The following is a 17,110-nucleotide window of genomic DNA, read 5'->3' as shown; positions in this document are numbered from 1 at the left end:
TGCATGACTGCAGACAACTAAGGACTGCTATTCTGTCCTGTGTATAGATTATGGTCTTATTAAAATAAACGCTTTCAGCAATTCTTACATCAACTATAAAATAACTAAACTAAATATATAAAGTTGTGAACAGTCAAGGGGTCTCAACCAGAAAGTAAATCAAATAAGAAGGTGCTTATCAAGTAAACGGTAGTAGGTTTCCATGAGGTTAGAATTTTATATAAGTAACTATACAAAATGCTTTCCATAGACTCACTGTAATGACAATTAGTATAGTGTGGATGTTTACTTAACCACAACAACACAAAAGAAACAAATGATAGCAAGAAATAAACTAAATTAATGGATAATATATGCACTAAATTGACAGAATCAAATAGAAAGCATCGGTAAAACCATTTGATGACACAAAATAGATCCAATCACAAGACGGTAAATGTGAATGTCATAAAACTAAAAGGGTCTTAAACTCCTAGTGATAATAATTAAAAACATATGTAGTGTATGCCTTTGCATTTCTAAATAAAACCAATGTTATAATATTCACTGTATCGGTTTAACACAGTGTAGAGAATGCAGTATCTCCTGACATTACCTATTTACATACTAACTATACCTTGTAAAAGATGACAGGGGAGGGGGGGTAGAAACAGGTTATACTGAAAAAGGTTAATGTGACTTCTAAACAGACAGCAGGTAACAGGTAACCAGTGTACAGCAGCAAACTCTAAATGTAGGAAATGCTGCAGTTTGGAAATAATAATTTTCAAATGCTTGACAAGAAAATCTCACTGCATCTTATTTTCTACAAGTATCTACTTGTATCTACTAGTATCATATGTGTTTATTGACTTCTCTTGCAAAAATGTGACCTTGGCCTTTGAGGTTTTCCACATGAAATATACTGTTTAGTTTAATGTTGAGCATAGCTACAGTATACATTTATTTTATTTACAATAGCTGGTGTATCTTTAAATTACTTATAGCGTGTCCGCCCCGTTGAATGGGCTTAGATACAAACACATATTCAGCCTGGCTTCCGTCTATGATCTACTGAGAACACACAGGGTTGTAAGTGTTATTAGACAGCAACAAATTTTGGCTTCAGTGTCTTCCCCTGCTTGTCAGTTTATATTCTGAGCAAGTGCAATTGCAAGCAGAGATCATTGCAGCTTCAGAAGCTACCACACTGAGCATGTGTGCCCCTACTTAGCAATAAGAAATGCATTTGATGCTCTCTTATTAGAAAATCTAGGAATATTGACATTTTTTAGTAAGAGTATGTTTCCAAAGGAATATACTCCAAGGTCACGCCAGGTGAGGAGAGAATAGGAAGCATAAGACACTACATCCCGCAACTCTCATTCTTAAAATACTGGTAGTTCTGGTGAGGAGACTGGCAGTCAGCATAACTATAGATTACACACAGACAGACTTAACATAAGGACACCAAACTAGTAGAGCATAAGGTTTAGCAGTTATATTTAAATGACAACATAGCTTCTATACTATGCTTCAATGAAATTGCCTTTAATTGTTGCTGTTTAGTTAATGAACAGTATTGTGTATTGCCATTAATTATCGTTCATTTTCATTATAGTATTTCCAAGATGAATGTATAAAAAATAACCAAGATTATTCTTCATCTGGTAAGGTTTTTTCATTTTTATCTTCAAGAAATGTACAGCAACTTTAAAAAAAAAAATATTGAGTAACTCAATAAACTCAGGTGTCTATACAAGGAATAGCACAATTTCTGTAATGTTGATCATTTGCATATGTGAATAAATCGATTTTTTTTAGCTAAACTAAAGGTTCATGTCCCTAACCAAACTATGTGCCATAATCAGTATTGAATAGAATACATGATGGTGTTCTTGCATGATTTCATCATGCAAGCAGTGGTAGATTTCCTTCCTATCAAGGTAGATCTCGTGATAGGTGCATCTAAAGTATGTAAGGATAGGCCTTTTTAGGGCTAATCCTTTAGTCCCCTGTATCTTTTGTAATCTTTAATGGGGGAATATGCAAGTTTTAAAAAAAGGCTACTAGGGGGAGGGGGGGGGGATTGCCGGAGCTGAGGCTACACAGCGCGGCTACTCCAAGCCTCAGTAGCCTCTTTGATCCTCCTACCAGATAGCTTCAGCGTGAAACTGGAGTTCTGCACATGCACAGTACACAGGCTGGTGGCTGCACAATCTGGGCTCCGAAGTCTGAGCTACAGTGCATGTGCAGAACTCTGGTTTCACAGAAGAGTGCGCGCAGCTATGAGCTGAAGCTATCTGGTAGGAGGATCAAAAGGTTCTACTGGGGCATGGAGTAGCCTCAGCTCCGGCTACTCCACGCCCCACTAGCCTCTTTAGAATATTTGCATATTCCATGATTAAAGATTACAGAAGATACAGGGGACCAAAGGATTAGCCCTAAAAAGGGCTATCCTTACATACATTAGATGCACCTACCACCGGATGTACCTTAATAGGTAGATCCATGGTGGTAGGTTTCCTTTAACTGCTGAGACAACACTTTGCTCTGGTTCACTGCTCCCCCTCCGTTCTGCATGGAGCTTCTATGTAGTCTGCCACCTCAGTGAGCAGCTTGCCCCTTAGTGATGCTTCTGTTGTGATTGGTTAGTGATTTTCAGCAGAGACTTCCTCTGACAAAACCCTGCATATGTTTTATGGGGGTCGTGTGCTCTGGGAACCCGATATCCATCCTGTGAAGTTAAGGGGCATTATTATACTTCCCTATAAAGGAATAAATTGCAAGAGTGAGGTGCACTGATATTATTTTTGTTATCATAATTTTGTACAAACGGAGATGAAGAGACTCCAATGGAATATGTGGTGCTCAGTCTTGCACATTGCAGCAAACAATGACTTTAAAAGCTAAAGCAGAAACAGATGTCACTTACCAGTTCCTGTACCCAGACCACAGCTTTACCAACTTGTTGTTACAAAAACATCACTGGACAAAGAAAAAAATTTAGTGGATGAAAAGTTAAGAGGCAACAAAGGATTCATGCCAGAAAAAACACTAAGTGGCGCAAAATGGTCATTGCCTATGCACCTTTGCTCCACCACATTTCTTCTCTTCCCATTGATGTTTTTGTAAGAGCAAAGTAGATACAGTTCTGGTTTACACACAGTAACTTGTGAGTGCTGTCTGATTCTACTTCTCCCTTTGAAACAAATTATACTTAGACATGCGGTCTATGCACTTTCGCTTTCATGCGTTCCACTGATCGATATATCCGGTCTTCCCGCTAATCTTAGTAATCTTAATAATTCTAAGTATTTTTTTTTTTTTTAATTTTATTATCCAACATGTATATAATACCTTATCCTGATAGGTCATGTTTTCAGGCAGTCATGACATCATTTCCTAGCAGATACATTTAAAAGCTTCCCCAGTTGTATGCTCACTATGGACCTGATGAAGCGTCCAGTAGGTTGACGCGAAACACATTGTCATTTTATTGTTTTTTTTAAACTAATTGTGTTTTAGATTATTAGTGTTTTTATGCTAATTCAATAAATTGAAATACTGCCTGTACCACGTGCCACACCAGAAAGGCAGCGGGAGATCAAGGAGGTAAATAAGTGGCTCAAAAGTTGGTGTAGGAAGGAGGGGTTTGGGTTCATGGAGAACTGGGCTGACTTTTCTGTGGGCTACAGGCTCTACAGTAGGGATGGGCTGCACCTCAATGGGGAGGGGGCCGCTGTTTTAGGGGAAAAAATGGCTAGAAGGTTGGAGGAGTGTTTAAACTAGAGACCTGCGGGGAGGGCAATTACACTTGTGCAGGGCAAATAGACGGTGTACATAGAGAGCTGGGAAGAGTCATAGTCCATGGGGGAGGAAGGGGGGCTGGAATGAGATTGGGGAATAAGGACAAAAGGAACACGGACAGGGAAAACCATATAAAGTTTATGTACACAAATGCCAGAAGCCTCACAAACAAAATGGAGGAACTGGAACTCCTGATGTTGGAACGGAAATATGATATAGTGGGTATCAGCGAGACATGGCTGGACAGTAGCTATGACTGGGCTGTTACTATAGATGGTTATAGTCTTTTTAGAAAGGATCGTATAAATAAAAAAGGGGGAGGGGTTTGTTTATATGTGAATTCTTGCCTCAAGCCCGTCTTGCGAGATGACATCAGTAACGCAAATGTGGAGTCCCTATGGGTGGAGATAAGAGGAGGGAAAAAGAATAATAAAATATTACTAGGGGTGTGTTATAAGGCTCCAAATATAATGGAGGCAGCAGAGGAAATGCTGATAAGTGAAATGGATGCGGCTTCAAAGCATGGTGAAGTACTTATCATGGGGGACTTCAATTACCCAGATATTGACTGGGGGGCAGAAACCTGCAGGTCCTTCAAAGGCAGCAGGTTCTTGTCAACAACAAAAGACAATTACCTGTCGCAACTAGTCCTGGAGCCAACAAGAGGGGGGGCACTGCTGGACCTTATCCTTACCAACAGACCTGATAGGGTATCAAAACTACAGGTTGGGGGGAACCTGGGGAATAGTGATCATAATATCATTGATTTTGTATTACGCTTTACTAAGCATGTTAGTGAAGGGGCAACCAACACTCTAAACTTCAGGAGGGCAAATTTTCATCAACTAAGGGAAGACCTTAAAGGCATAGACTGGGATAATGCTCTCAAGGACAAAAGCCCCCCCAAAAAATGGGACTTTTTCTCATATATTCTGAAAAAGTCCTGTGAGAAACACATACCTTATGGGAAAAAGCATAAAAGGAACAAGAAAAACCCTATGTGGCTAACTAGTCTTGTAAGGAAAGCAATAAGCGAGAAAGATAAAGCGTTTAAGGTGCTAAAACGTGAAGGTAGCGATGAGGCATTACAGGATTATAGAGAGAAAAATAAATCCTGTAAAAAGCAGATAAAGGCCGCAAAAATAGAGACTGAGAGAAATATTGCCAGGGAGAGCAAAAATAATCCCAAATTATTTTTCAAGTATATAAATGATAAGAAACTAAAAACAGAGAGCGTGGGTCCCCTTAGAAATAACATGGGGGTCATGGTGGAAGGAGATGAGGAAAGGGCCAATCTACTGAATGTTGCCTTCTCAACTGTCTTTACCTGGTGGAAGACACAATGAGGAATATTGTAAATTCTTTTTATAATGTCAACAGTTTAACCCAGGAAGAGGTACGGCGCCGCCTCGCAACCACTAAGATAGATAAATCACCTGGGCCAGATGGCATACACCCCCGGGTTCTGCATGAATTATGTACGGTGATAGACAGACCGTTATTTTTAATATTTGAAGATTCACTGAGGACTGGTTATGTTCCACAGGAATGGCGCATAGCAAATGTGGTACCAATATACAAAAAAGGATCAAATAGCGATCCTGGAAACTACAGACCTGTAAGTCTAACTGCTGTGGTGGGGAAAATATTTGAGGGGTTTATTAGAGATGCTATCCTGGAGTATCTCACTGTGCACAACCTTATAACCCAGCGTCAGCATGGGTTTATGAGAGATCGGTCCTGTCAGACTAATCTGATTGGTTTCTACGAGGAGGTAAGTTCAAGACTGGATCTGGGGGACGCTGTCGATGTTGTATATCTGGACTTCTCAAAGGCATTTGACACCGTGCCACATAAAAGGTTGGTATATAAAATGAGACTGCTGGGAATAGGAGAAAATCTGTGTATCTGGGTAAGTAATTGGCTTAGTGATAGAAAACAGAGGGTGGTCATTAATGGCACATTCTCAGATTGGGTTGATGTTACCAGTGGAGTGCCACAGGGGTCAGTATTGGGGCCACTTCTTTTTAATATTTTTATTAATGACCTTGTAGTGGGTTTACACAGTCAAGTTTCAATATTTGCAGATGATACTAAGCTGTGTAAAGTAATAAATACTGAGGTCGATAGTTTAGCATTACAGAGGGATTTGTGGAAGCTTGAGGGATGGGCAGAGAAATGGTTGATGAGGTTTAATGTAGATAAATGTAAAGTTATGCACTTGGGCCATGGAAACAAAAAGTATAATTATGTTCTAAACGGTCAATTACTTAGTCAAACTGAAGCTGAAAAGGACTTGGGCCTATTGGTGGATGGTAAACTTAATTTTAGTGACCAGAGCCAGGCGGCTGCTGCTAAAGCAAATAAAATAATGGGATGTATCAAGAGAGGAATAGATTCTCATGATAAAGACATAGTTCTGCCCTTATACAAATCCCTGGTCAGACCACACATGGAATATTGTGTACAGTTTTGGGCACCAGTATATAAAAAGGATATAATAGAGCTGGAACGGGTGCAGAGGAGAGCAACCAGGATTATTAGGGGAATGGGGGGACTAGAATACAATGACAGATTACAAAATTTGGGATTATTCAGTTTAGAAAAAAAAAGACTGAGGGGAGACCTCATTACAATGTACAAATACCTGAACGGACAGTACAAGGATCTCTCCAAAGATCTTTTTATACCTAGGCCTGTGACCAGGACAAGTTGGCATCCTCTACGCCTAGAGGAGAGGCGATTCTACCATCACCATAGACAAAGGTTCTTTACTGTAAGAGCAGTGAGACTATGGAACTCTCTGCCGCAGGAGGTTGTTATGGCCGACTCTATGTACATGTTCAAGAGAGGCCTGGATGACTTTCTGGAGAGAAAAAATATCACGGGTTATGGGGATAAAACATTTATTTAATTCTTGAAGGTTGGACTTGATGGACTTGCGTCTCCTTCCAGCCTTATATACTATGATACTATGATTTTATATGCCAAATTTTATCGGATTGCGCCAACGAAGAGTCCATTTTTCTCCTCTACTGCCTGTGGAACGGTGTCGTCCTTCTCCTTGGGCTATTTCTGCATATACTTAGTTTGGTTTCCGAGGCCATCCAGAGAGACATGTTCTCCACTAGGGATTTTTATGCAGGTCCCCAACAGCCCTCTTGACTTTTGTAAGGTGAGTCCTAATTAACCCTAAAAGGGAGGATGAGATAGCTGCCGGCAGCGAGATGACAGAGTAAAACAAAGACACAGTCCAGTTTTCCGATGCACTCAAATTACACTGTTTATTTCAAAAAACCACAGCTGTATTTTAGATCAGAGAAAATGTTCACAGACATGCCTATCTACAGAATGGCTCCAGAAGCTTCTTCATAACCAAAACAAGAAACCAAGAAAACAGAGGCCGAAGGACAGTAAAAAATCCAAGGATAATGTGAAAGGCAAACAACACTTAAATAAGAAAATTAGCTGAATTAAAACATTTAACTCTATAGTTTCTGAGTGGGCAACATACCCCCCCCCCCTGGCCAGGCCTGTGTAATGGCGCCTTAGTTCTCTTGCTCAAGATGGCCGCCGTAGAGGAATATATCACCAACAGCCTTCCAGTGTGTCTGGGCTCTGCTCCTTAATCCAATGTGTGCACAGTGACAGTAGATGGTGGCAAGCAGAGCTGGGAACAATAATTGGAGGTACCACTGTTCTTTTCTTCTTCACTCCTGCTGTGCCTTATGCTGGGGTAGTCGATGGCCTGAAGTGCTGGTAGAGTCTGTTGTTTTCCTGGTCGCCCATTCTCCATTGTGGGACCACTGGAGAATGCAATAGAAATTCTTCCAGTAGGGTGGTTCTCACTCTTCTTCACCATTGAGAGGTTTGTGCCTAGAGCCTCTCCATGCCCCCTGTTGCATTTCAGGAAGTTACTTTATAACAGGCACTCTCCTTCTACCCTGACGTTTCTTCTTCTATACACAAGCAACATGCATACTTCAGAGATACACAGACAGCTCTGGATTAAGAGATATAAATACACTGTCCTGTATCCAGAAAAACTGTGACTGCTAGATAGGCACGTGGCAATTTATTTGTGAATCTGCTGAGTGGAGCCATCCTCCATTCCCCTACAGACTAAATACTGAGGTCTCTGGGGTCAATTTATGCATTGCTGCCTTATTTACATTGTTTTGTTTTTCCACTGCCTTGCTTTATTTGATCTGCTTTATATTTTGCTATTCTATCGTGGTTGCTTTTACGCTTCCTTCTTCCATCATTATTACCTGTGGTTGGACTTTATTATTCCTGGTTTTTTTTGTTGTTTGTTTTTGCTGCTTAAAATATTTAGCTGGAAATTAGATGATTAAATTTCAAGTTTAAGAGAGCTATAACCTTCAATTTTATAAAGAAATAAGCCCCCAATAGTATCTGTTCACAGGAGACCTACCTTACTGGGCAGAAAGTCATGTTTCTTAAGTGAGCTTATTGTTCCCTACTTCAGTGGTCCACAACCTTTTTACGACCAGGGTCCTGCCATTAGCATACATTTTCTTGAGGGATCAGTGAAGGGGGTGTTCTGGCTTTGTTCTTTTTGGAGCAAAAATCTATGTAACTATTCTATTACTCACTGTGTGGTCAGCTGATATTGTCCCGTTTCCTAAAGCAGTGCCCCCTGCTTATATTGTTCCATTTCCTGCAACATGCCCCATACATATATGGCCCCCTTTCATTTACATGCCCCACTTCTTATTTTCCACTGTTCCTTCAACATTTCCCCTGCTTATATTGCCCCATTTCCTACAACATGCCCAATCTGCTTTTATTTATATCTCTCCTACAGCATGCCCCCCCTTTATATTGTGCCCTCCTGTGCAGTATACCTCAACCTGTTTCTATTATGCCTTTTAATGAAGCACCCCCTGTTTCTATTGTCCTCTTTCTTGAAGCATGCCCTGCTGCTTCCATTGTCGAACTTTCTGTAGCTGCCACCACACCAAACCTCACTTCCTTTTCATTGTTGCATCCAAATTCTGTAAAAAAAAATCCAATACTTACATTCCCTGTTCCCTCGCAGCAGACTTCTCTTCCTTCCCTGCGTTAATGCACTGTTCTATTGTCAGCAGACACAATGTGATGATGTCACCGCACCTTCCTGCAATAGAGCCATGCATTGACAAGGAAGAGAAGACTGCTGTAAGGGAACGGAGAAGGTGAATTTTGGATTTTTTTTTTTTTTTTACAGAGTTTTACCCCAGACCGGTCTTCGGCCCAGGCCTATTTGCTTCTGCTTTTACAATGGTCTTTGCTTATATCCCCACATCCTTTCAAACTTCTTTACTGAGGGGGATTTTGGGGAGGCTGGTGCTACGCTAGGAGAAATGTGCCTTGGTGACTTTAATAAGGTCTCGGAGGTGGCACTGGACCCTGATAAGTTCTCAGTTTATCTGAATGCTTGTTCTTCAGCCCTCCCCCTTACTGAAGTGTGAGGTTAGAAATATCTGCAGGACCTAGCATTGCTCTTTTTATTCCCCAAGGCACACACCATTCTCTAGAATTGATTTGACCTTCAGCTCTCTTGGTGGTCAGATACACCCCACAGGGAAACTTTGAATTGAAGGGGTACTTTAATTGATAAAGTCTATCGCTTTGCTCTTGATACTCTGGTATATTTGGTGGATGACAGTCATTTCCTATTCTTTTTCCTTGGTCTTAAAATTTTTGTTGATCTGATATTGACCGATTCACTGAATTGAAAGTAATAGGGGAGACACAGGGCGCTACAACTCAGGTGTAGTATTAGATAAACACTAATTGAAGGTTAGGGTGCTTACCTTTGGGCCATCTTGAAGCCTAACATGTAGTATAATGGTTGTGAAGAGCTGCCAGTGGAGAGGTGGATCTACAAGGATTAAGTGCCCATGGGTTTATCCCGCTGGAGGTAAATTTCGATAGCAAGGCAGAATTACAATTAAAATTTTTGTGTCATTCTTCAGGTTTTGTTTTCATTGTCTCAAGACTGGGTTACAACCGGGTTTTTAAGACTAAGGGCCAAGGGAGGAACGGAAGGGGGTGAGGGTAAGAGAGGAATTTAAAAATACATAGAAAGCCTAGGTTAAGTCAGGTTAAGTCATAACTATATGTGAACTTTCTTATCCACCAGAAGAGTGGAAGGGAATGAAAACAAAGTTATGGTCACAATGGAAGAAAATAAACAATAGAAAGAGTTAGGATAAGTTCACACTACTGTCGGCATATCCGTTCTTTATCTCCGTTTAAATTTTTTTTAAAAAAGGATGATAAATAAAGGTAGATAAACTAAAAGTTACTGATGACATAGTTTACTTAACCGATACCCTAAGGTTTCCTTGTTAAAAAATGGATACTTGTCTTTTAGTCAGTGTCAGTTAGTATCTGTATTATTTTTGAAGAATCAGTTTTTTAAATTACACTTTTAATAAATCGATCTATAGCTTCTATATCTGTCTATCAATCATCTATTTATCCCTCCCTCATAATAAATACCATCTATAGATGTCTAATTTTTACCTACCTATCCATCTCCCTTTTCTATCTATCCATCTATTTATCTACCTACCTATCGGTCTCTCATTTCTAATAACCTATCTACCGTTTGATCTCTTATTTCTATTTGCCTACCTATCTTTCTTTTTATACCTCACGTCTATCTATAATCTATCCATCATCTTTTTTTTTTGTATTTATATAGCTATATATGGAATTTTTATCAAAGGCTCTGCTAAAACTAATTTTTGTCCAGTAATTTTACAGTTACACTTTAACTTTTTCTGTCTATATCTGTCTATTTCTTCATTGAAAAGAAATGTAAAAACTGACACTATCTGTTCCATTGACTTAAAAGTAAAAAAATCATAATGCCATCTGGTGTGGTCAGTTTGGACACATCCGTTTTAAATCTTTTTTTTTTTTTAACGGAAAAAAAGTACTGCAAGCTTACAAATATTGATACAAAATACTGACCAGAATACGGTCATGTTAAAATGGCCCTAGGGAAACTAGCTGTTAAATGTTATTTTTAATTTTAATGGCAATAAAGGGTGTGGTATTCAAGCCAGTTCATGCCAAAAGTAAAACAGAACAAAAGTTCTCACTTAACATTTTGTTCCCTATTTGTGTTGGCATTTATGCAACTTCTTATTTTTAACAATGGCTTCCTAAGAAATAAAACTAGTCTTTTTTTTAGCCGACCATATTTCTGTTGAATCAGTGTTAAATCAGTCTAACCATATTTATTATAGTCAATAACTCTAAATAATCTTAAATCAGGTTAAGCTGACATTTGTAATAAAGTACTAACTGAATGATACAGCAATAAGATACTAACCTGCAATCTTAATTTACAATTTTGGCTCCAAAAGATTTTCCAGAGAATTACACTAACCACTAGGGGATTGAGCCCTTATAGAATGTATTAATTGTCTTTATGTGCATTTATAACTTGTAATGCATTTTAGTTTCAACAAGATTTTATTGAATTAAAAGCATAACAGTGCCTTACAATAGGTCATGGCATAACATATGCCCCTTACAGGGGGATCTGATAGAAGTGATTTCAGAGTGATGCATAACCAGCTACTGTATAAAACAAAATGAACAAATGATAGGGGAAAGACAGTGGGGGAGGGTAAAGAGTTGGCAAAGGTTGGGTTGACTTGATGATGGAGTTAGTACAAGATCAGTATAGGTGGTCACTAAAGATGAGAGTGGTAACAAGCATACGTATCGATGAGCCATGTGTAATCTATCAATGTCCTTAAGGGGACAAAGTCAGAGCCCTCTCAAGGGTAGGTGAACCCTGTGCAGTGATCCATGGGAACTTGTTATGCATTTTAAGGTATCTGATCTAAAACCATTACCATGTGAATGTCTGTGTAGAAGTGATCAAAGTAAACCTCAATAATCTGAGTTTAAAAATTTAAAATATAAAATGTGTTTTCAGTGCTCATCCTTTTATCAAAAATCCTAATCTGTTTGGCTCCAAATGTCAGTCCTTTCTTTCGCTGTATTCTTCGTATACCACTGTGTCTTTCAGATCTTGGTGTGTTAACCCTTTCACGACCTGTGACGTAATAGCAAGTCACGGGTCGGCTGCGGGTGCATGGAGAGGACTCAGCCGCACATTGCCGCCAGCACAGCTGCCAGCGGCTTCAAAAATATGGTGGTGCCCTTGCCGAGGAGCGTTGCTCCCCATGACGTCATCGCCATGATCCGTCGCTGTCTCGTTTTAACCCTTTCATTACAATGTGCTATCAGTCCCATTAGGTTCAGTTTTTATATTAATCTAATTTATATTATCTAATTAAAATCATACATGTGATTTTCAGAATTTTTTTAGATTTTGTCTTTCACAGTTGAAGCCTACAATTTATAGATTGATACACTACAAATGTTGCAAGTCTTTCTAATATTTATTATTACCACTGTAGTTGGATGGGAAAAGATTGTGTATAAGACTGCATTCTCACGAATTAGGGGAACCTATGTACGGCCACAAACATGTCCTATCTTTTCCCGTGCTACGGCCCATATGTTGTGCATTTCAATGGAGAGGGGTCAGCCCTCCTACTCTCCATCGTGGCGGACGTATGCCCGCCCAGCCGTAGCTGTGCATGTGGCCTTACTGGTATATTTTTCATTTACTTCTTTGTTTGGAGGCTCAACAACTTCTGCGCCTTTAACATCTTAAAGGACATCTACCACCAGAATACTGGTGGAAGAGTGTCCTAATTAGGCTGCTTGTTCGGTGTGGAGGATTGGGGGGGTTGTATTTCTTTTCCAAGTTTTCGAGACTTTTCTAGACTTCAATAACAAAATATTAACCTTGTAAAACAGCCTGAAGAGCTTAGGCTAACAGTGCCTGAGTGCCTCTTGGCTTGCCCGGCCTTTAATTTATGCAAGCCCCCCCCCCCGTTGCTAGTCTCCTCCTTAGGATCCAGACGGCGACGCCGGAGCTGCAGTTTGGAGACAGTGGGGGCGTGTGCTCTCTCTTAGTTCCCCCACCAGCAGCAGGAGGAGGCTTTCAGCGGGGGCGTGCATAAATTGAAAGCTGGGGAAGGCGAGAGGCACTTGGGCGCTGTCAGCCTAAGCGGCTCCAGCTTTTGTACAAAGTTAATATTTCGTTATTAAAGATGCCTGAAAACTTGGAAAAAAACCCCTAAAAGTTATTTAACTCTTTCCTATTACCTATTTTATAAATAAACCTAGTGCTGTTAAAAAGATACCAAACAAAATAACCCTGCCAAAGAAGAAGAAGAGCTATAACTACCTTTTTTTTAAATTCCCAAATCAAAAGAACATCATTGGGGCTAGTGTGGCATAGTTTTTTTAATTTTTATATGCCTCTCACAGTTCTGGTAAAATAATCAATACAGATTTAGTTTTTTACTTAATATATAATAACATGAAAATAAGTTCATTTGTTAACAAATAATTTTTTAAAATATTTTTTAATAAAACTTTATTTTAAGGGGCCCATCGTCGTTCTCTGAGATGAGCAGACCAGACTTGCTGCTCTATTCATCTCCATGGAGTTGATAGAGATTGCCGAGCAGAGCGTCAGCTCCATATAGACGAATGGAGCAGAAGGGACATGCACGGGCGCCTGCTCTGCTCATCTATGGGAGCAATGAGGAGTCCAACAGAAGTACCTCAGACCCGCCCCCCCATTCTCATGATCTGTGGAGGTATTATCATGGAGCCCCTCACTTATCAGCAAGTTAGATATCCACAGGATAGGGCCTAACTTGTTTTGTGGGAAAACGCCTTTTAATGAGTAACTACCTTATGTACTCGTGTATAAGCACAAAAAGTGTGCTGAAAAAGCCTAACTTGGCTTATACTCGAGTAAAAAAAAAAAAAAGTGTACACTCCTTCTGACGTTCCCTCGGCAGGTCCTCCTCCATCCATTGCCGCTCTGGCATCGGCTCCGTCGCACCCATCTGCACACACTATGATGTCAGCCCCGTCGCACCCATCTGCCTTAAGGCATTATATTGGGGGAAGGGCTGGCAGGCTATATTCTGGGGGGCTGGCAGGGTTTATACTGGTGTGACTGTGACCAATGCATTTCCCAGTCAATAGGTATTTCCAGTTTTTTGTTTTAAAATTAGGAGTCTTGGCTTATACTCGAGTATATATGGTAACTTATTTTCAGAAGTATACAGAGCAGATAGGAATAGTAAACTTTGTAATATAGTTAATTCAGGAATGGAGTTTCTTATCACTTTTGTCTGCTTCATTCGCCTGCATTGAGTAGTGTGTTTGAAGGCCTTCATAGCTCTGTTCAACTCTTTCCATGCCTAGAGAATATTTCCCTTTATGGTTCAGCTCTCAGAGATGAATTTAATCAAGGACAAACTGAAAAGTTTGAAAGGAGGCGATTCACAAGTAAGCAAAAAAGCAGTGGGGCTTACATCAATGCAGGGGCGTTGCTAGGGTGCAAAAAGATCCGGGGCACGGGCCCCAATGCATGTGTATCAGACTTTTCGTACATAACCCCCTCACATGTACTTGTGCCAATAACAACCTGACAGTGTATACAGCTACAGAAACCACAGGAGAAATCCCTACTTTTTCCTTCCAGTGACTGCAGGTGACGCATCCTCCATCTTCTCCATTAGACATCACCACATCTTATGTTCCCCATTGTCACTACATCTTGGACAGTGTTATCCTGCTGCTGCCCCAACAATCTCCCCCAAATACTGTAAGGCTTGCATTTAAACACCAGGAGCTTGTTACCCATGACACTGGTCTCACTAGAAACGCAAATGAGATCAAACTGAGGCCTTTTCTAGTGCCACGTGTGAACACGCCCCAAGAAATGTCCCCCACACAGCCCCCCAGTAACGTGCCCCACACAGCCACAAAGCAATGACCCCCATACATCTACCACCCCCAAAATGTTCCCCACACAGCCACCCTCAGTAGCTAATGTGCCCCCACACAGCCACCCTCAGTAGCTGATGTGCCCCCACACAGCCACCCTCAGTAGCTAATGTGCCCCACACAGCCCCCCCCCCCAGTAAGTAATGTCTCCAACACAGGACCCACAGTAAGTAATGTCCCCCACACAGCCCCCCCCCCCAGTAAGTAATGTCTCCCACACAGGACCCACAGTAAGTAATGTCCCCCACACAGCCCCTCCCCCCAGTAAGTAATGTCTCCCACACAGTACCCACAGTAAGTAATGTCCCCCACACAGCCCCCCCCCCAGTAAATAATGTCTCCCACACAGCCCCCCCTGTAGGTAATGTCCCCCACACAGCCCCACTTACCTCAATGATGCAGGTCTATGTGTTCACTGTGTTTCCCCGGCAGGTCATGTGACCATGACATCATCACAGGGTAAAGAGTATTTATTCCTCCAGCGGCTGCAGCCCCTGCTGGGGTAAACAGTGACTGCACTCCTTCTTATCACGATCTGTGGAGATCATGATGAGAGAGAGGAGGATGCGTAGGGGGGATCCGGGGCTCCAGCCAAAAGATCCGGGGCACGAGCCCCGGATCTTTTGACCTAGCGACGCCCCTGCATCAATGAGCATCTGGGTCTCCCGGGTGTCTCCTGGGCCTAGTAGGAGATGTCCTCCAAGCAAAATTTGAGCGGGTTCTGTTCCGGGTACTACTATTTTATGGTAGGAATGTTATCCTGCTAAATTGGAAGCCTCCTAAGCTCCCCACGTTGGCCAAATGGATATCACTGATCAATGCAGAACTCCCAATGTACAGACTCACTTACGCGACTAGAGGTGCTCCGGACCTTTTTTCCTTGATCTGGGATGTGTGGGTGACCGCTCAGACTGCTTCAGGAGAGGAGAAGGGATAGCTGTGTGTGTGAGGTGTGAATAGGAGAGTGAATGAGTGTTCTCCGCCTTGGGGAGGGGGATGCCTCCTGTGAGGCAGGATACGGGTTATTGCATCACTGACCGATGTATTCCCTAATTTTATGATTGTGCCTTATACTGCCCTGAGGTGGATGTTGTTGCCTTTTGTGTGTTGTTATAATTTTGAAAAATGAAAATAAAATCTTTAAAAAAAAAAGCAGTGGGAAGAGAACACAAGAAAATATTTCTTCAACAATGTAAATTACAATGTTTGATCAATAATACATGTACTAGTAAATGGTATATATTGGTACTGTAATTTGGTTGAAAGTTTAGTTGTGGTCCAAATCAAAAGTTGTGCTATGACAAATACGTCCTTTGTCTTTATAATGGGATTCTTGTTAATGACACCTGTCTATTTGTATTTCAGAACAAATCACTGTGGAACAAAATTCTGGATTACATCATACTGGAATAAATGAAGAACCATTTATATATAGCTGAACTAAAAGGAAACAAGTGTTACCAGTTATGTTCAAATGCATGTAACAACCAAAGTCATTGTAGGAACACCAGTAACTGTATAGCTGCTTTGTCTTTTATAATACACTTTTATAACTCCTATATCTCTCTGTGGTAACCGCTTTGTTCTGGACGCCACCAAAGGCACTACTATTACCGCTGCTTCAATAATATTGTATATAAAAAAAAAAAGTAAAAGTCTATGAATAAAATAAATGATTCAGCTATAATATCCCTATCACTTCAAACAGAAATAATGTGAAGACAAAAAATGCCATTATTTTTAATGATAGATTAGGGATTGTCACACGCAACGAGTTTGCTGCCACCAACATCATGTTTCCCGATCAAACAAAAAGTAAGGCCCTATCAGATCTCTAAAGCGAGAGGTCTGGTGGGGTCCCACGTACCTCCGTCGGACCCCTTGTCTCTCTGTCAGAGTAATGGAGCAAACGGCCTTGCATGACCATTCTGCTCCATTAATCTCTACAGAGCTAACGGAGATCACCTAGATCAGTGGTGGCGAACCCATGGCACGGGTGCCAAAGGCGGCACTCGCAACCCTCTCAGTGGGCACCCAGGTCATCGCCCCAGCATGAAGTTCACCAGACAGGACTCAAAGAATCTTCCTGCAGAATCTTCCTTCAATGATAGGCAGATTTGCCCTCCTCCTTTAAACTGCGTTGGTGTCCTTAGAAGGCTGAAGGACTGAAAGTTGTCAAAGAACAAGGAGAAATAAATTACTGCTTAAATTGTTGCGCTGGCACTTTGCAATAAATAAGCGGCTTTTGGTTGAAGTTTGGGCACTCAGGCTCTAAAAGGTTCGCCATCACTGACCTAGATGGTATAATTTTGAAGAAAATTTATATTCAACCCCCATAACTAGTTCACCTAGTTCAAGACAAAAAGGTGATAAAACAATGGTTATAAGGGTTCTATTTTGAAGTACC

At 40.9% G+C, this 17,110-nt stretch overlaps 1 protein-coding gene across 3 annotated transcripts in view; it reads left to right on the top strand.

Moving 5' to 3' along the window:
- Positions 1 to 1,649, top strand: part of STAP1 (signal transducing adaptor family member 1) — a 60,062-nt gene extending 58,413 nt beyond the window's left edge. For all 3 annotated transcript variants that reach the window (XM_072115027.1, XM_072115009.1, XM_072115018.1), the window contains one exon: positions 1,601 to 1,649. In XM_072115027.1, the coding sequence (XP_071971128.1) occupies positions 1,601 to 1,614 (14 nt within the window). In that variant the 3' untranslated portion in view covers positions 1,615 to 1,649. The remainder of the gene's footprint in view (positions 1 to 1,600) is intronic.
- Positions 1,650 to 17,110: the final 15,461 nt, after the last annotated feature.

Source organism: Engystomops pustulosus, chromosome 1, assembly GCF_040894005.1.
Source record: "Engystomops pustulosus chromosome 1, aEngPut4.maternal, whole genome shotgun sequence".
Taxonomy (NCBI): Eukaryota; Metazoa; Chordata; class Amphibia; order Anura; family Leptodactylidae; genus Engystomops; species Engystomops pustulosus.
Note: the sequence above shows the minus strand (reverse complement) of the source record. Positions and strands in the feature narration are given on the sequence as shown.